We start from the raw sequence: 19378 nt of genomic DNA on the forward strand, positions 1-19378 counted from the left end.
ATCCACCCATCCATCCATCCATCCATCCATCCATCATCCATCCATCCCTCCATCCATCCATCCATCATCCATCCATCATCCATCCATCCATCCATCATCCATCCATCCATCCATCCATCCATCCATCCATCCATCCATCCATCCATCCATCATCCATCCATCCATCCATCCATCCATCCATCCATCCATCCATCCATCCATCCATCCATCATCCATCCATCCATCCATCCATCCATCCATCCATCCATCCATCCATCCATCCCTCCATCCGTCCATCCATCCCTCCCCACCCCATTTCACCCTCTCTCCACACAGCTGTCTCTGGCTCTTCAGCTCTCCCAGGCCACCTGAGGAGTCCCTTGTGCCCTTCCCTGGGCATTGCACCCTCCCTGCCCTCAGTAGTTTTTCTGGGAATTCCCGGGGATCTGGGCAGTCCCTGCTCCCGGGCACTGCTGTGGCACGAAGCCTCCTGTCCCCCGTCCCTCCTGTCCCTCCCCTGAGAACCAGCAGGGTCCAGGCGTGGGGCAGGGCAGTGTCCGGAGCGCCCGGAGCCGCCGGTTCCCCGCGGGCAGTGCCCGCTCAGGGCGTGCCCGGGGGCTCCTGCCCGGAGCCGGGGCCGTGCCCGTTGCGCTCGGGCAGCAGCTGGAAGGTGAAGAACTGGCAGTGGCCCTGCTGCCCGCCGCTCTCCCGGGCCGGGCTGAGCAGGGAGCTGCAGTTCCTGCACTGGGGCAGCGTGCACAGCTCCAGCTGCGGCTGGCTGATCCTGCTCACGTAGCCGGGGCTGGGCGATGCCGAGGATAAAGTCCTCTGGCTGCCGCTCAGGAAGCTGCCGCTGTCCTCCAGCGAGTCCCTGCGGGCTCCGTGCTCCAGGGAGCAGCGGTTCCACGTTCGGTAGCTGTAGGGCCACCAGCCCAGCTGCTTGCGCCGGTGGCACTGGCACCTCAGGATCTGGATGAAAGCTCTCTTGAACTCCTTGCTGGAGCAGGGGTAGATGATGGGATTCAAGCAGCTGTTGAAGTAGCCGAGCCAAAAAATCACCTTGAAGATCGTCTCAGGGGGCTTCAGAGCTGAAAACAGGGATCCTGTCCAGGGAAAACAAGCAGAGAATATCTGAGATAAGGGGTTGGGCTGCCTTTAGGAAGGGAACGTGTTCATCAGATCACTGTTACAATCTGTGCTTTAAAACTCTCCTATGCATGTTGCTTTCAGTGTTGGTCTTCTGGTACTAAAATGTTATTTTTAAAGCTGATAAGGAAATGTTTCCCATCTGAAAGCTAAAGGAGTACATCATTGACAAAGGATTAAAAAATAAGAAGCAGTCCTTGTGTTTCTAGGCCCACACCTGCTGCACGAACATCTCCTGATCCCAGGGACAGACCAAACCTCCCTTACCCAGGCTATTGCATGAGGCACACAAGGAATAAGGCTGTGCCTTCTTCAAAGAACTTTCAAAGGTCATTTTTAAAGAAAAGTGTTCACAGGCCCCTCAAAAAGAGCATTTCCAGACACCCTTAAAGCTTCTAATACATCCTCTGGCAGCTCCTCAATGCCCCTCCATTTATCCAGGCTACTGTGAGAGTACAAACTTCCTGAAACCTGAAGTTAATTGGGGAACTTCCCACATCTCAGGCATTCATAAAAATGGTGTCACTCAAACCAAGAGGTCATTCTGTGAACACTTCCCCTTCCCTTCACAACCAAACAATTTCCCTGTCGAGGCTGCCCAAATGAAAAGCTCACACTGGGGAATCCACTTCCTGTACTTTCAGTGGTAATTATCAGCTAAATTTAGCAAATGGGGCTGGAGAAAAGAATGTATGAGGTTTTTATGGCAAACAGAGCTGGATCTGGTATCCCTCTGGGAAAACACTTCTATGTCTGCCCCAAGTGACCAAGGAGTGGGGACCCAGGAGAGAATTGCTCTGTCAGGAACTGGAGTTGGGTTTGCAGAGCCTTTCAAATGGAAGCTGACAGCCCAGACTGGCTGGGAAGGAACCTTTTCCTCTGGAGTGGTTTCGGATTAGCTGGGCTGTGAAAGCAGCTGAGTCAGTGGTGGCTGTCAGGAGGGGAGGGATGTGATTCTGGGCACTGTTCCCATCTCACAGCAACGCAGAGGTCGTGCCTGGGGCCTCAAAACTATGCAAGAGCATTTCCTCTGCTGCTGGGTAACAGCTCTGGGGTGCCAGCACAGCCAGCACAGCGTGTGTGGGGCCAGGGCTGGGCTGCACACCCTGCATGGAGGGTCCTGTGCAGCCAGATCCCAGATTTTACACTGGCAGGGTTTGGGAATGGTGCCAGGGCTGGGCTGCATGCCCTGCATGGAGGGTCCTGTGCAGCCAGATCCCAGATTTTACACTGGCAGGGTTTGGGAATGGTGCCAGGGCTGGGCTGCACACCCTGCATGGAGGGTCCTGTGCAGCCAGATCCCAGATTTTACACTGGCAGGGTTTGGGAATGGTGCCAGGGCTGGGCTGCATGCCCTGCATGGAGGGTCCTGTGGCTCCAGATCCCAGATTTTACACTGGCAGGGTTTGGGAATGGTGCCAGGGCTGGGCTGCACACCCTGCATGGAGGGTCCTGTGCAGCCAGATCCCAGATTTTACACTGGCAGGGTTTGGGAATGGTGCCAGGGCTGGCTCTGCCCTGGAGCTGAGGAGCTCGGGGTTGAATGGAGAGTTTAAAGGGATTTCCTCAGGACTCTGCCCTTCAGGGTTTTACAGGACTCCTGTAGGGTGAGCCCCTGCCCCTCAGGGCTTTGCTGCTGGCAATGCTCTGCAGGGTTTGGCAGAGCCTTTTCTGTGCAGCTGCTGCAGATCCTGCGGGTCCTGCAGGTCCTGCCTCCATCCTGATGGAGGCTGCAGGAATTACAGAGCACAGCATGTCAAACTGCAGAGAAACCATGAAATGCATTTGAAAATTTTTCAGCATGCACCAAATCACTGCAGCTCCCAAAACTGTGTCTCCTGGATGTCTCAGGTGAGGGATCCAGTGGCAACTCCTGGGATTCCATGGAATGAGCCATTACATTCTTATAAAGCCCTAGGAAAAGCTGATCTAAGTTTATAACTGCAGCCAAGATGAGGAGGATGCTGCTGAATCTTCTCCATGCTCAGCTGCAAAACCTTTGCAGGGTTTATTTTGTAAGTGATAATTGCTGATGTTTCCCTTCAGTTTAGGGAAAAGAGAAGCTCTGTGGCTTTACAAAATAGCTACAAAGCACCATAATGAACAAGGAACTTTTTGGAGCTCACACTGATGAAATTCTTAAATTGTTTTCTGGAATTCCTTTAAAATAGAAATGATTTTTAGCTCTTAAAGTCCAGCAAACCTTATGAAGTGGCTCAGGAGTCTCTATTTTTTCTCCACAGAATCCACAGAGGTGGATTGAAAGGTCTGCCTTTCTCTGATACTGTAACAGCTGAAAATCTGTAAGATATTCCTCTACCAAATTTAAATATTTTTAATCAGATTAAATGTGGACAGAGAAAATGCTATAAATAAAATAAATAAATAAATATGTAATTTACAGGCCAGATAAAATGAGTGAAAGTCTACAGATGAAAACTGGGAACCAATGCAGATAAATGAGCTGTGCCTCTTTCACCTCTATCACACAAAAACTTCTTCTTGAATTTCTCAGTTTCAAAACCTTTCTATTATTGTAGCTAAATGCTGCTCTTAAATTCTATTTATTTATTTTAATTACCTACAATACCTTTTATTTAGCTGCATTAACCTGTCAGGAGCAAACAAGTGTGGGCTGTTTTGATGCCTTGATAAAATGCTAAAGTGAAGCCTGCTGGACACACCTGAACATCAGACTGATATTTCCTGCTCTAAAATCACCTCCCCACTGCAGCCTGATAAGGAGATTAAATATTGCCCTGTTCTGGTTTAAATTGCTCTTTAAAGTGCCTGGAAAATTTGCATGTGGTTGTCTCCTCAGTGATTTATTCCCTGTGGGGTGGCCAGAGGGATTTCCCTGCTCCAAGTGATTGCTCTCCTGGTGTTTTACAGCCTCACTCCAAGGAATGTGCATTTTCTGCTCACTTTTATTTCTTGGCACTAACCCTGTGATTCATTAATCACAGCACCACAATCTCCCTCCCACTGCACCACTGACACCAACAAGGTTTTGCAAAGCACAAGTGGAGAGCAGGAAACATTTCAGAAAATCCTCTAGATCTGTTTGGAGGGAGCAGTTTTTTGCCCACAGTCCCCAGGCTTGATGGAGCTGTTGAGCCTGGAGATACACTGAGGCAGTATCATAAAAAGGAATTAAGAAGTATTTTATTTAGGAAGAACTAATTTCATTTAGGCTCTGACTGGTTCTTTGTAATGAATGTTTTATTACAGAGAAAGTCAGTCAAGTCTCCTCAATGAAATTAGGGAACACTATGGGAAACAATTTGCTGTATTAATTCTGCTCACATTTCTGCAGAATATGGAGGCAGAGCACCACTGAGACATTAAAATTCAGAGTCCACTGGAGTCAGGGAAGTCCTTGAAACCCTTTGAAAAGGCTCATAAGGACTTCAGTGGACCTGGGGAAAGTCCTTAAAATACCAGGGTGGGCAGCAGCAAAATCTTCTGGAGTGGCTTAATTGTTGCACTCTTAATTAAGGAAAACTCTTCACTGAAGGAGGTTTTAATTAAACATTCATTTTTAATGCATTGTGGGTTTGATATCAATTAAGTATAATAAATTACTCATAGAATGATCAGTTCTGCTCAGAATTTGATCCTTAGATTAGATAATAACTGGGGAGGAGTACTGTGGATTCTCTGGATTTAAGGACAAGTCACTAGGGATGAATTTGGGGCTGTCAGGTCCTGTTTTCTGTGCCTTACAAAGGAATTGCATTTCAAAATCTTCTAAAAGCAGTTTTGCTGAGATGAAAACACACCTGGGGGGAGTGTGTTGAGCTCCTTCCAGTTTCCTGGAACAAGTACAACATCTGGATTTATTGCAATACAATGGTGCAACAGAGTCATGTAAGGGCTTTGCTGTGTGCCACTGGATATTCCAGCTGGGAAACTGGAGATCCTGCATGCCTTTGTCATTGTCTGAAGATTAAAGAGCCACAAGACATGAAACTGCTTCTCTCTATTGATAACAGGTTGAAAATGAAGTGTTTCCAAACCTCCTTGTCTGCACACCATAAAACAGAGAGGGAGAATTGGCAAACAGTGACTGGGTAAAGGTACCCTTGGAAGGCAACCCAAGGGCCAATCTTCTTTCAGAGATTCCATTTTGGTGCAGATTGGAGCCATTCTGACTGGAGTTAAATCTGAGCATTTCAAGAGAAAATGCCAAGGTTTTAAAAACTGCTCTGCTGAGGGAAAGCGTTGCAAAGCACCAAATGGTGACAGCTGAGTCCTGAGACAGGGAACACAGGAAACTTCCCCAACATCAACCCCCATCTCCATCTGTCCCCCAGGAGTCAGCTTGTGCAGAAATGAGCCTTGCTGTGCAAGGAATCTGCTTTATGGTGGAGCTTTCCCTGGGAAAAGGGCTTGATCAGATCTGCGCTGTGACCAGCACGAGACTTTCCAGGCTGGGAACCTCCGTGTTCCCCTGTGGCTCCTGCAGGGGCCACAGCTCCTGGCAGCTGCTGATGGCTGAGTTACCTCCCCTGTGTGCACAGGCAGCACAATCCTCCCTGCAGGAGCAATGATCTGCCCCTGAGAGAGCTGTTGTGAGTTTAGAATGTACTGAAAGGATGTGGTTGCCTTTTGTTTAAGCTTCCTGCAGCCCTTCACACCACGGACTCAGCCAAGCCAGCATGCCAAGGTTTTAGAGCTAATTGGATTTCTAAAGCTCCTGATTTCTTCCCTTGCAGCATCCAGTGTTTGTTTACATTCCCCTGGACTTATTTAATATAGGGAAAAAACCCCAAACAGTAGATGTTTACAAACAGTAGATGATGAAGTGGAGAGGATGGTTATAAAACTAAAGCTTGGTCAAGCTGGGAGGCTGCTGGAGAAGAGGATTAGGATTACAGGGAAAACAGCTGGAAAATAGTGAAAAATGATCTTGAGAAACACAGAGAGCATCCAAAATAAGCAGAATCAAATTCAATAAGGAAAATGAAAGGGAAACTGGATGAATTATAAGTAGCAATGGGTAGCATACAAGTCTGATGGGGCTCCAAGTCGGGCAGGTGTCATTCTCAGAGTAGTGATACCTTCCTGGAATCATGGAATGATTTGGTTTAAAGGGACCTTAAAGCTCATCCAGTCCCAGCCCCTGCCATGGATAGGGACACCTTCCACCACCCCAGGTTGCTGAGAGCTCCAAAGTGTCCTGGTTGTGAGGAATTTATGTCCTAAGACTGACAACCTGTAGCAGATGCCTCATATTTCAAATGAGCAAATCACTGCAGCGAGAACAGCATGAACTTCATTCACAATGACTCAAATTTGAGAGCTTTTGAAAGGCTCTGAAGATAGAAATTTATCTGGAGTGGCCAAAATGAAACCAGCACTTCAAGGAGTACAGATAGGCATGAGATGTTTTCCTGAACACCAGAGCTGCTCCAGCTCCCTGCATTACAAGCAGTTGCAAGGCACAGCAGCTCCATTTGATTTCTGAAGGGACAGTGCCTTGGGTTTAAACACAGAATTACTGCCCTGGGCACCCCCTCTGAGCCCAGCCCAGCTTTGTGACTTACACCACGGAGAGAACTCACCTGTGTTTAAACTGTGCTGCCCTCAGACAAATGTGATAAACCAAGATCAGTTTTGGTCAGAATCTTGTTCAGTCTCTAAAGCTGGCAGTGCACAGGGACACAAACACTGCATTATTGTTGTTATTATTTAGTTCAAAAGAGTTACAGACTCCAGCAGCTCCTGACTAGACAGCTCAGGAGCCAAGATTATCCTTGTTTTGCAAGGGATTAGCTGATTGAGGGAGTCTAGAAAAACTAATCTGGGTCTGCTGACATTTCATGTATTGCACTTAAATATCTGCAATGACTGAACATGCTCTGGTGTTTTCTCCTCCTTGGTTCTGCCTGACAGCTGAGCCAATCTGTCCTGCCATGGCTGGCAGGAAATGGCTCCAGCATGGGGCTGAGCACTGTTACAGAGGTGCTGGATGAATTCCAGCACAGGTTTTGTCTCTGGCCCCTCAGAGATGGGTGGTTCTTGCTTTCCAGTTCCTGGGGCTCACCTGGAAGCTCAATAAAACAGCTCCAAACCTTGCAGTGGGTCACCCAGGATTGTTTTAGCAAAGATGTGGAAACCTCCTGGCTCTTTGGTCCTGGCTGTATCTCATCTCAAGCACCTGGGACCCTGAGCTCTGGCCTCAGGTGCTTTAGGACCACCTGGATTTGTGTCCCTTTCCTCAGTGCTGCTCCTGTGCCCCCCAGCCTGAGCAGCTCCTCAAGTGTTTGCAAACCCCTCACATCCAACTGCCCTCCTAAAAACAACATTTCCCCTGAGACTCCCTTCCCTCCTGCCTTTGATTTCCTCTCACTGCATCAGTCCTGACTTTTTTTCCTTGGATCTCTTTGCCCTCCTGGCCCAGGAGCTGCTGCCATCCCTGGGGCTGAAGAGTCAGCACAGCACTGGGTGATTTCTCTGTGGTTTTTTCTGCATTGCTCTGTATATTTATTTCTGTGACACTGACCACTGTAGGATTTTAGGATTTCCCTTTGTTCCTCTGACAAACAAATCCAAAGCCTGCAGAGGAATTACCCAGGAATTTGTGCAGTTTCCCCTCCTTTGATAACAACTTTGTCCCAAGCCCCAGACATCTGTAAGTGACTGGTAACTGATCCCCTTTGCAAAGCAAAGGCTTAAACCAGGGCTTAAGGGAGGCTGTTTCAGTAGGAAAAGAAATCATCCCAAAGTAATCTGCTGCTCCCCACGTGCCAAAACACTCTGTGCTGCTCAGTGAATGCCCTCAGATGTTTGATTGTCCAGTTCCTGAACTTTGCACCGGGACTGACCTGCCAGATTGCCACATCTCCTTAATTTATCTGAATTCTGTAACTATTAACTCGAGGTCATCGATTGGAGAGAGCTGGACTGCTCAGGGAGGGGCAGAGGAGGCAAATGAGGTGAAGATGAGCCAGGCCTAAAGCCCTGCAGAGACAGAGCCCAGTGGCACTGCCAGCACCAGACCTGAAGCCTGGAAGGGTTTCCCATGGAAACCAAGGGGCCTCATTTGGTATCTCAGAGGTTGGCCTGACATAACATAAATCTACATTCTGTACTTAAACAGCATTTTATTTTAGGAGTAATTTCATGTTGGCTGACCTTCAACATGCAGAACATTTTATGTTCTTTTTCATTACTTACAGAGAGATTCCTGGTCCACAGTCAGTCCCACCAGGTGTATCTTCCTCCTGGGGCTCTTGGGACCTCTCCCATGTCTGTTCAGTTCCAAGTGGTTTATTTTTCTTTGCAGGATCTGTGGGAGCAGGCTCTGAACTGGGCAGTGGATCCTGCTCTGATCTCCACTGGAATGATGCAGCAGCCTGGGGAAGTGCCCTGGTTAAGTGCCTGGTGAGTTTTCCCTCTGGGAATGTCTGGGAGAAGACTGGGAAGTCTGCTCTGATATCTCAATTTACAGGAGTGACACTAAACCTCTCCTTATACAATCCATCATTTTGCATTTATGTTTTAAACAAAGGTATTGACATAAAATTGGTCCCTCCATTGTTTAAAGGAGGAAGTTTTAATGAGTGTTACCTTAGTTCTGCAGGGCTCTAGCCTTTAAATAAAAAGAATCTCTTTTACTCTCATTTATCAGCAATGAATATTTAATGTAGTCATGCTGCCTGAGGAAGAATTTGTATGAAAGGGATGAAAATAAACATTTATTTTAAAGAAACAAGATATTTACTCCTCGAAGCTGAGTCACTGAATTTATGGCCCAAGAAGTTGTCTCAAAGACACAAATGTATTTAGTTTATTTTTTATGGTGAATCACAAACAATGTTGAGTGGCAGGGTGACTGTTTGCACAGGCAGGGGGCTTTTATAAATGTGCAGCCAGGATGTTCTGCAGCTTCATTGGTGTCTGGAAAGAATATCCAATACAGGAATAACCCAAATTTCTCACACAGTTCTCTCTGACCCCAGTTCTGCATCTCCAGGTGCTGAAGGCAGCACAGCTCAGTGCCCCAGACCTGACTGGGGGTAACTCAGTGCTGAGAATTTAATGCTGCTCAGTGCCTGTGCCGTCAAGGCTGCAATTCCCATCTGCACTGGATACAGAGATTTCCTTGGGATTTTTGCTTGAAAAATACTCTGGAAGCATTGATATAATTTCTTTTCATTTTTCCAAGCAATCTGCCTGCTTTCAGCACCACAGCTGCTCCCAGGCACAGCTGCCACCTGATGGAGTAACTCTGGGCTGGAATATCAAACGGGGAGCTGTGGAATAAATTGAAATGCCAGACTGGAAAAAGAATAATTTTGCCTGGGAAACTCAAGGAATTGCTAAGAATACCAAAGAAACTCCGCTAGATCTAAGTAGATTTGTTCAGACCTGGGGCTGTGGTGCTGCAGAAATAACATTTACCAGCTTGGCAGATGTTTTGTGCTTGGATCCACAGAAATCCAGAGCTGCTTTGCCAACACCCTCCTGCAGAGTCATGGAGTTACTGGGGGGAACAGGGAGCAGAGAAATAGAAACAGAAATAGCAAGGATGCAGATGTGAGGCTGTGATTTGGGTCACTGGGGCAAACAGGAGCTGTGAGAAGGAGAAGCTGAGGGAGAGGCCTGTCCTGGCAGGAAGGGGAGCTGGCTCAGCTGGACAGCCCAGGGGCCCGTGGGCAGCTTGGAAAACATCAGCACCTTTTGGATTCTACACTTGGCCTATCCCAGGAACTGATTTCATACCACTGGGTGCTCTCTAAAGGGTTTTTAATATCATTTCACTGAATTTTGTGCCTTCAAGACACCAAGCAAGAGATTCCTGCTATGAAGAGTGGAGCTCACTTAGGAATTCTTTCCCCTCTGCTGCAGTTGAGAGCAGCTGCACTGTGCATGTCAGGAAACTGACTTTTCCCACCTGTCCTAGTGAGCAATGCTTGAATCATGCCTGACATCCTCAATTGGCTCTGCACTGATACATAGAGATAAAAATACAGGGGTTGGACAGTGCTGCATCATAAATTTAAAAAGAAAAATCAGGCACAAGGGATAAACCCAGCCTATTCCTAGGCAGCCAAAGCAAGGGAAAACAGCCACTGTGGAAATGCATTTGGATCCTGGGTGGGGTGATGTGGAGCCCCCCTGTCCCCCTTTTCCAGGCAGGGGGTTTCTGACAGAAATGGGATTGCAGCAGTTTTGTGGCACTGCCAAGAGCTCAGCCCTGCAGCTCCTCCTGCCCTCGGATCTGGGGTGCCAGTGGCCCCTCACTGGGGCTGTTGGGGTCACAGCCCTGGCCTGGGCTCCCCAGCTCTGGTTTTGTCCCCAGCGCTGGTTTGTCCCCAATTTTGGGTTTGTCTCCAACTTTGTGTTTGTCCCCAGCTCTGGCTTTGTCCCCCAGCCCTGGTGCTGTGCTGGAGGCTCCAGCCTGTCCCCCTCTGCTGCCTTGGCACAGCTTACACAGGACATAGATAAAATCACGTCCTGGCAAGCAACCAATCCTCCCTCAGGTGGTTTAACAGCCTCTCACTAAACCTCCCATGGAGCCCAGGAGATTTGAGTCTCTCCTCAAAGGGAAAGCTGACAGTTGAGTTATTGAGTGTCAGTAACTGGGAGCTGCTTGGTGGCTCCCTTTGCTCCTTCCCTGTGTCTGTGTTCTTGCTGGGCTGGGTGAGGGTGTCAGTCCTGGCTCCTGCCACCCACCCACACGAGCTGCTGTGTTCACAGCTACTTTTTTTCCTTTGATAACTCAAAATCAAGGAGAGCATCTGCTTTATCAGGGGATCATGACCTACTGCTACTAATCTCATACTGCTACATATGGTCAAACACATTTCTATCCACAGCTGGGTATTTTTGCTTGTTTTATGTTACAAACTTACTCTAAGAGCCAGCACAAGGACTTAAACTTCAGTAGCCAAAGAGAACTTTACTCATGGTTTTCCTTCTGTCTGGAATTTTTCACATCCTTAACGTGACCTTTATGCAAGTTTTGAGTCATAAAGATTTTAAAATTCAGTATAAGAAGCTAGAGATGACAAGGTTGCCCTGCAGTAGCTGAAGCAATAAAGATTCTTGATGATAGACAGAGATTATAGTTTTATAATACTATAATTACTTTTATATATATATAATATATATACTTATAAACTACTTATAATTCACCAGGACCGGGCTGCTGAACTCTGTTTAGTTTTCTACAACAATCTCTATAAATATTCACTTACTACTCAATCAGAAATGTTTTGGTTGGGTAACTAAGTAAACACAAATGCAGAACATTAATAAAGGCTTTTTCTCTCCTTTCTCTATCCACCTCTTTCCATAATTAGGCTGCCAGATTTTCTCACAGCAATGAATTTTGGACAGATATTTCTGAGAGCTCAGTAATTGAATATCTTGAGATACTCCCCTTCAGAGGTTGTGCTAATATTAAAAACAATACAAGAACATTTCACAGCTTTGGGCACGCTGAGCAATGTGTTAAGGCTGTGCCAATGCTTGAACAGTATTTTAAAGCTGAAAGTGAACAAAGTGGCTACCAAAAGCTCCCATGAGAGTGTCCAAAACGAGAGCTGGTGACCCCAACGAGCACCTTCCTTGGGATCTGTGGGATCTCCTTTGCTTTTGGGATTTGATCAGTAATGTTTGAACTCACAACCAGAACTTTTCAGCCTCCCAAAGTTCAGGGGAGTTTTGCCCCTCACAATTAACTGAGTTCATTTCCAGTGAGGGCACCTTAAAATGCCAAAATCTGACTGTGTTATATCCCAAACCTGGGGCAGACCTGACCTGAACCCCCAACATTGCAGGGCTGCAGCTCTCTGGTCTCATCTGGGATTTGGGGTAAAGCATTTTGGTAATGTTTCTGACACCTAATTCAACTCAAATGAACAATACAAAGGAAGATTTAAGATATGAACCCTGGAGAAATTGTCCCCTGGGATGACATGGGCCCTGAGGGCTGCGGCTGAGCAGCTTCGTGCAGCTGCACACTTCCCAAAGTTCCAGCCTGACTCTTCGCACATTGGGAGTTCCCTTCCTTTCATCTGCTCACTGCAGCTCTCCCAACAGAATCTCCTTCTCATCCATCTGTGTCCTTTCCAAGATATTTCTGTGGGATCCAGCCAACCCACCCCAGTCCCTTTCCCTGCATCCCCAACTCACCCAGTGGCAGGACAATGAAGAAGGGGAGCCAGCACAGGATAAACATGCCAACCACGATTCCCAACGTCTTGGCCGCCTTCTTTTCTCTGGAGAACTTTAAAAGTTTGAAAGCTAAGGAGTTCCTGGGGTTGTGGCCCTTGGACTTGGTGTTGTTCAAGGAGTCCTCGTGAACGTGCTTGTAGTGAATCCGTAGGGTCAGCTCCTTGGAGTTGGACATCTCCTTCATCACCCCAGCTTCCAGGTTCCTCGTAGTCCTCTTGGCCACGATGTAGACCCGGCAGTACATGACGAGGATGACGATTAAAGGGATGTAAAAGGAGCCCAGGGAGGAGAAGAGGGCATAGAAAGGCTCCTCGGTGATCCGGCACTCCCTGTCGTCCTGCGGGGCCGGCTCCTTCCAGCCCAGCAGGGGCCCGATGGAAATCACCATGGACAGGACCCAGACAGCCAGGAGAGCTAAAATCGCCCTTCTCCTGGTGACCAGCGTGGGGTACTGCAGGGAGTACCGGACCCCGATGTATCTGTCGATGGAAATGGCACACAGGCTCAGTATAGAGGCTGTGCAGCACAGCACATCCACTGCCGCCCAGATGTCACAGAATATCCTCCCCAAAACCCAGTAGCCAAGCACTTCCAGCGTGGCAGAGAACGGCAGGACAGTGAAACTCAGCAGCAGGTCTGCTATGGCCAGGTTAATGATGAAATAGTTCGTAGGGATTCTTAAATGTCTGTTGCAAGCCACTGAGAGAATTACCAGGATATTACCTATGATAGCAAAGAGAATAAAGGCACCGAGGATCAGCCCCACAATGATCGCCCTGCTGGTGGCCAGGGCAGGTGAATCCAGGTCGCTTCCCGTCTCGTTGGAGTTGTTTGCAGAAAAATTGCCATAATTTAGTGCAGAGCCTTTGAAATATCCCGGTATTGATGTATTGGAAGTATCGCCAAAGTAGGTATTCATCTTAAGATTCATCCTCCATAGCAGGCTGGGGTCGCGTCCCTCGGCGAGTCAGCTCAAAGTCATCTCTGGACCCGCGAAGTGGCTGCAGAGCCGCGGGCAGCGCGAGCAGGGGAATTCATGGTCCCGGGGAGCCGCAGCCCCGGCACGGAGAGCCCGCCCGGCCCGGGCCCCCGGGGCAGCGCAGTCACCGCACGGGGCTGGTCCGGGCACCCAGGGCAGCGCAGTCACCGCTCCGCGCTCCGGCACTGCCCGGCGGGGCCGCTGCCAGCGGCAGCAGCAGAGCAGCAGCAGCAGCAGCAGCAGCAAAGCAGCAGCAGCAGAGCAGCAGCAGCAGAGCACAATCGTGCCCGGAGCTGCGCTGCTGCCGTGCCTGACACGGGGCGGGCTCTGCGCTGGCCCCGGAGCGGCCGCGCCGGAGGCGGAGGGACAGAGGGATGGGGGGACAGAGAGACTGAGGGACAGAGAGACAGAGGGACAGAGAGACAGAGAGACAGAGGGACAGAGAGACAGAGGGACAGAGGGACAGAGGAACGGGGGACAGAGGGACAGAGAGACAGGGAGACCGGGGGACAGAGGGACAGAGAGACAGAGAGACCGGGGGACAGAGGGACAGAGGGACAGAGGGACAGAGGGACAGAGGATGGCCTCGGGTCCCCTGCGCAGCTCCGCGTGCGGGGCCAGTGCGGTGACCCTGCGGTGGCGGTGCGGTGGCTGTCGGTGGCTGGGCTGTGACGGTGCAGGGACAGTGCGGTGGCGGTGCGGGGACAGTGCGGTGACTGCCAGAGGCTGTTGGTGACTGTGCAGTGGCGGTGCAGGGGCTCTCTGTGACAGTGCCCTGTCAGTGCGGGGACACTGAGGGGACAGCAGTGAGTGCGGGGCTAACAGTGAGTGAGGGCACAGCAGTGGGGACAGCCGGGGACAGCAGGGAGAGGGCAGCACTGGGCGGCAATGCCGGCCGGGCGGCACCGGGGGAGCATCACGATCTTTAACTCGTTGGCCACAGGACCCTGCAGTGCAAACCTGTAAAGAACCAGCTGCGTTATCTGAGAAAGAATTTCCTCGGTGGGACGTGGTGAAAAAAACAGTTTCAGGACAAAATGATCTGTTACCCTTTGCCCATTAAGGAAATATATTGGAGTTTATTTTGTGAGTCACATATCATTTTAGAGAGCTAATCATCTCCTAAGGACAAATAGCTCAGTTCCAAAAATCTCGGGTTTATTTATACTATTCATTATTCTGTATTGCTATTCAATATTCAATGATGGCATAAAGTTTGTTTCTAATTAAGAATCTGATAATAAAATAAAATTGTAGCAGATAAGTAAAATCTTGATGCTGTTCTGTACTCCTGTACAGGGCACCTCTGTGCCTTCATCTCTCTTTTTCACCTTTGTAACTTTTCCAGGCAGAGTTTATTGTGAACCCCAGCCCTGAGCAGAGCTGAGCACCCCACCCACAGCCCAGGGGAAGGCAGAGACAAGGATTTGCTTTGGGAAATACTTTACCTTTAGTCCTCTGATGCTGAAGAATCTCCCTGAGTCTTTGCTTAGGGCTCTGAGGTCACTGATGTTGTTAACTCATCGTAGCTCTGGGAAGACTCATCCTCTTACAGTAGCCTATAAAGCAAAATATAAGTAATGATTTATTCTGTAGATAATAGCCTTTAATGTCGAAAGTGGTTTCTTGGTTTCTTCATCTTGTGAAGCTTCGGGGAGAAATCTCAGATCTTTAGGACTCAGTGCCATGAAAAACAACAAGTGAGAGATTTGCTGAACATAAAACTGCCAAAATCCTGTTCTCAACTTTCTGTCATCAGATTACATCCCCCAGCTGTTGTCTGCTGTACTCTGGGTTACTCTATATTGATTTTCCTGTTACAAAGTGTACTGTGTTTAAAATAAAAACTTCATATTTAATAAGGCAGCTATGGCTGAGAGTTGCAGCTGACTGCTGGTTTTGAGGACAAACCTTGTAGACAGAAGTTGAATTTTGGTCAGGGAGTGCATGGCAGATGTTGGTGTGGCCCTTCCCAGCAGCAGGGCTGTGGCAAAGCTTTGCTGTTCAGAAACTTCCCCTTGAAACGCTCACAAGAATCTCAGGATAATGCCATGGAGTCACTGGAGGGAAGAGGAGCAAACACTGGATTTATGAGCTTCAGCTCAGCTTTTCTGCCCTGCCCTGTCCGAGCAGAGCTCTCAGTGCTGAAGAGGCAGGGAGCAGCTGGACTTGGGGCATCCATCCTTCACACTTCCAGCTGCTCTGGGCTTCACTCTCAGCTCTGTCTGGGATTTCTGGCCGTGCTTCTCTGCCTTGTCTGTGAATTCCTCAGGCTGGGACTCTGTCCTGGGGCCACAGCTCTGCCCTGGTACCACCCAGTGCAGTGCTGGTGGCACAGAGGGCACGGAGCCACTGCAGCCTCCCTGTGCTGGGGCTGAGCTATGCCCATTTAAAATGGTTTGATTGAATCACCAGGGCAGACATGGCCCTGTTACAGCCTTTGGCACGTCAGAAAATGTGATCAGCGCAGAATGTGAGAGGCTGGATAAGGAAAGCTCTGTGAGGGTTTGAACTCTCAGCTGGCACTGTGTGGGACATGCCCAGCCTGCCAAGGGGGACAGAGTGCCCTGAAGCTGCTGCCTGGCTTTGGGCACACTCCAAGCAGGCTTTGTCGTCCCAAGGAGCCATTCCAGGAGCCAGCTGGTTCCAGGACACGGCGCCCACAGCAGAGGAGAGGGCACAGGGAAGGGAACAGTCCTGGCTGCTCATGGCTGGACTGAAACATTTGCTCAGCACTGGGACCACTCTGCTTCCCTTCCTGGTGCTGCTTCCTGGGCCCTCTGGAGGAAAGAACCTCTGGAGATGGAAAAATCCCATTGCAGGGGCAAAGGAAGACAAAGCTGTGGCTCACCTCCCACAGCCCCCGGAGGAGCCAGGTGTGTTCTCACAGCCCTGCTCACCAGGCATGCAAAAACAAACCCTGGGTGATGATGAGCCCGAGCTGGTGAATGCTCACAAATTGCTCTGAGATCTTCAGCAGCAGGTGCTGTAAGAGAATCAAATGTATTGAAACTCAGACACCAGCATTAACTCTTTTCCTGCCTGGGGATGAGGGGTGGAATAGGCGCTGTGAGAAAAGGGAAATTTTTCTGCCACAGCTTTGAGGTGCACTTGGAGCCAGTCAAAGACACCTGCTCAGAGAAGTGCAGAAGGATCCATGGCAGAGTTCCTTTCATCCAGATGAATCACAGTGTTCAATGAAAAAGTGAATTTAATAACCCAAAGATCCTAGTCAATTATACTTCAATAAAGCTCCCAGAGTCGCTTTTCAATGACTCCTTCATTGCAAGAGGAGCCCTTTAGCATGGCTCAGCTTTGTAAAGGGCTGTGCTCCTTCCCCTCATTTGCAAATGTTAAAACATGTGCTGGCATTTGGATCTGACTCTGAGCCACAGCAGAGACACTCCCAGAGCCCTTTGGCAGCACAGCTCCTGCCTGGGCATGGGGGATGAGCTGAGCCAGGAGCTAAATGGAGATTTCTCCATGTAGTGTTCCATGAAGGTCCCTCTGGAACCTTCCCATCCCACTGCTCTGCTCCTTCCTCCGATACCAGAGCCCTGCCAAGGAGTGCAGCGAGGAGCTGGCCTTGGGGAAGGTTTTTGGTGTGATTGGGGGTGGGTGTTTGGATTCCTGGGATGAGGAATTGTATCTGCAGCTCTGAGAACGTGTGAATGTCAGGCTCTAGATTGTGCTCAAAACAGAGCTTCTCTGTGGGGAGGTCCTTAAATCTATATTGATAAAAAGATGAAATTTGTCTGCTTTTGATGGAAATGTCAAAATGTTTTATTAATTATAGTGGATAAGGTTGGTACTGTACCTTTGCAGAGTTGGTACAAAGCTCCTTCCTCAAGTCTTCTGGAAATCACAAAAAATCACACAGTGTCATCCACAAAATGTATTTCCTTCATTTCCATTCTTTCTGAGGGGCAGAACTTTGTCCTTCATGGAAAACCTCTTGGTCTCAGCCAGAATTAGAAAAACTTCCCACAGACATTGGAAATACACTGGATTATGGTTTCCTCACCTTTTGTGATTAACAAGGAACACACAAACCCTGAAACCCAGGAAAGGGAATTTCCATGATGAGAAGAGAAAAAATGCATTTAAAATGCTAATTTGCAGTTGTCCAATGGTGATATTTAGAGCCTTGCAGGTTTATTTTCAGAGCAAGGGAAATATCTCTGAGGTTTGCATTAACAGCCAAGGTTATTAGCTGGAACTTGCCAAAACAGGATTGCACACACTTGCAATTTGGAATAATCTTTTTTTCTGTAGTTACTCAGTGCTTGTCATTTTAATGTAAATAGGATTTTGAGAGCATTTTTTGGGTAGAATTAACTAAAATACAATTATTTTCACGCTGTCACTGGCTCTTAAATCCCTTCCAGACTTAGGTTTTGCAGGCCCATTGCCCACACTGAACCATGTTTTTTTCTCACTGTGCATTTCTGTCAGAACTGTGCTGGAGACTCTCAACATTTATCAGCAATTCCCCAGTTATTGCTGGAGACCTTATCTCAGAGGCTTTGTGAGGGTGATGCCAGCAAGGGACTGTGCATTTGGGCGGGTGGGAAAATCAGTGTTTGGGAGAAGTGAGTCCCTGCCTGGAGGAGAGAGGGAGGAGCAGGAGCAGGGCAGGTCCTGCCTGTCCTGGCTGTGCCAGTGGCCAAAGGAAGCGCAAATCCCTCCCAAAGCTCTGCCCAAGGGCCCTGAGGAAGGAGGATTTCTGCCTGATCCCACCTGGAGAGGATCCAAACCACGGAACTCTGGCTCTGCAATCTGTCAGAGTTTAAATCCAAATTTCAGGGAATTTAAGGGAACCAGGAGAGGGGAAACAGTTGAATTCTGGTGGAGAGGCTGGGGGGGTCACCAGGCTCTCCTGGGAGGATCCTTTCCTTTGCTCCACATTTCAGCTGTTTCAGAACTTGCCTCTTTTGGGATAGAATTATAATGGAATAAACTTGAGGTTTCTAGATCTGAGAAATTCAAATTAATACAGATTGCCCAATCTGTTTTTAAAAAGGCTGGGTATATTTATTTACATTAAATAAGTCAAACTTCCTTGAAAATACTTAACCTGAGATTAAAAGGGCAGGGATTAAATGCTGGAAAAAGAAAACCATTTTAAACACAGCACAAAGCTCCTGCTACTCACTGGCATAAACCAACGTGGTGCCAAGGGCTGAGCAAGATTAGGAGCAGCTCTGAGGTGTTTGTGGCTCATCAAACAAGCCCTGATAAAGGGGCTGAGGCGACCACAGTGCTATAAATCTCCACACCTCAGGAAATAATCTTGGAGGTGAATTCAGGCTGGATAAAGCTCCTCATGCTGTCACAAGTAATTAATCTCATTTCTGTGCCTCCTTCTCAGTGAAGTCTTCACTCTAAGAATGAGGTACCCAGCCCAGAGGAATATTTGTAACACAACAGAAATGTGGCTGGGAAAGGGATTTTTCAAAGATATCTGGGCTGAGTGGGAATTTTGCTGTCCTGAGAGTTTTCACCTTCATCTTTAAGTACCACAAGACCTCAGAAACTTCTGGGAACTCCTCCTGATCTGTGCACCAGGATTATTTCTGTACCACTGACAGCCCTTCCTTTGTTTTTAAATACCCAGATGCTTTATTCTGCCTGTAAGAGGTCACAGCAATTTGGTGCTCAAAGTCCTGGGGCTTTTAAATTTCAACTTTCATTTTCCAGATTGGACATTTGCGTGAAAGATCAATATTTCCTTAAAAAAAACCCAACATAAACTTATTTTCCACCTCTCTCTACATCATTGAGCTCTGATCATGGTGTGCACAGTATTTAATTTCAGCTTTATGACATTTAGAACTTGCAATTGCAGCATAAATGTCTTATAGCCAGTGAGTGGCTGGGCATCACTGCTGCTAACACTGGAATTCATCTTCCAGGCTGATGTACAACCCCATTCTGATGCTTTGCCTTGATGAAAATGTCTGGGAGAGGCAGGGAATGACTTTTATATTTGCAATAATACAGGCTTTAAAATATGGACCAAGATCTTAGTTCAGGGAGGTTGATTCAGTTTATCATCCAATTTATCTGTTCCTTTTAATAAAT

General features: G+C 48.2%; 1 protein-coding gene across 1 annotated transcript; it reads right to left on the reverse strand.

The window, feature by feature from the left end:
• Positions 1–267: 267 nt before the first annotated feature.
• Positions 268–13427, reverse strand: ADRA1B (adrenoceptor alpha 1B). Its single transcript, XM_066560079.1, has 2 exons — positions 12274–13427; positions 268–1082 (listed from the first exon to the last, which is right to left on the reverse strand). Exons 1-2 carry the CDS (start codon positions 13244–13246, stop codon positions 580–582), a joined length of 1476 nt encoding a protein of 491 aa, XP_066416176.1. The 5' UTR covers positions 13247–13427; the 3' UTR covers positions 268–579.
• Between the last annotated feature and the right edge of the window lie 5951 nt (positions 13428–19378).

This window comes from Molothrus aeneus, chromosome 15, assembly GCF_037042795.1.
Source record: "Molothrus aeneus isolate 106 chromosome 15, BPBGC_Maene_1.0, whole genome shotgun sequence".
NCBI lineage: Eukaryota > Metazoa > Chordata > Aves > Passeriformes > Icteridae > Molothrus > Molothrus aeneus.

Coding starts and splice junctions, on each gene's coding strand:
- ADRA1B (XM_066560079.1), bottom strand. CDS start 13,246: ATGAATCTTAAGATGAATACCTACTTTGGCGATACTTCCAATACATCA. Junction 1,083..12,273: donor CTTCATTGTCCTGCCACTGG/GTGAGTTGGGGA, acceptor TTCCCTGGACAG/GATCCCTGTTTTCAGCTCTG.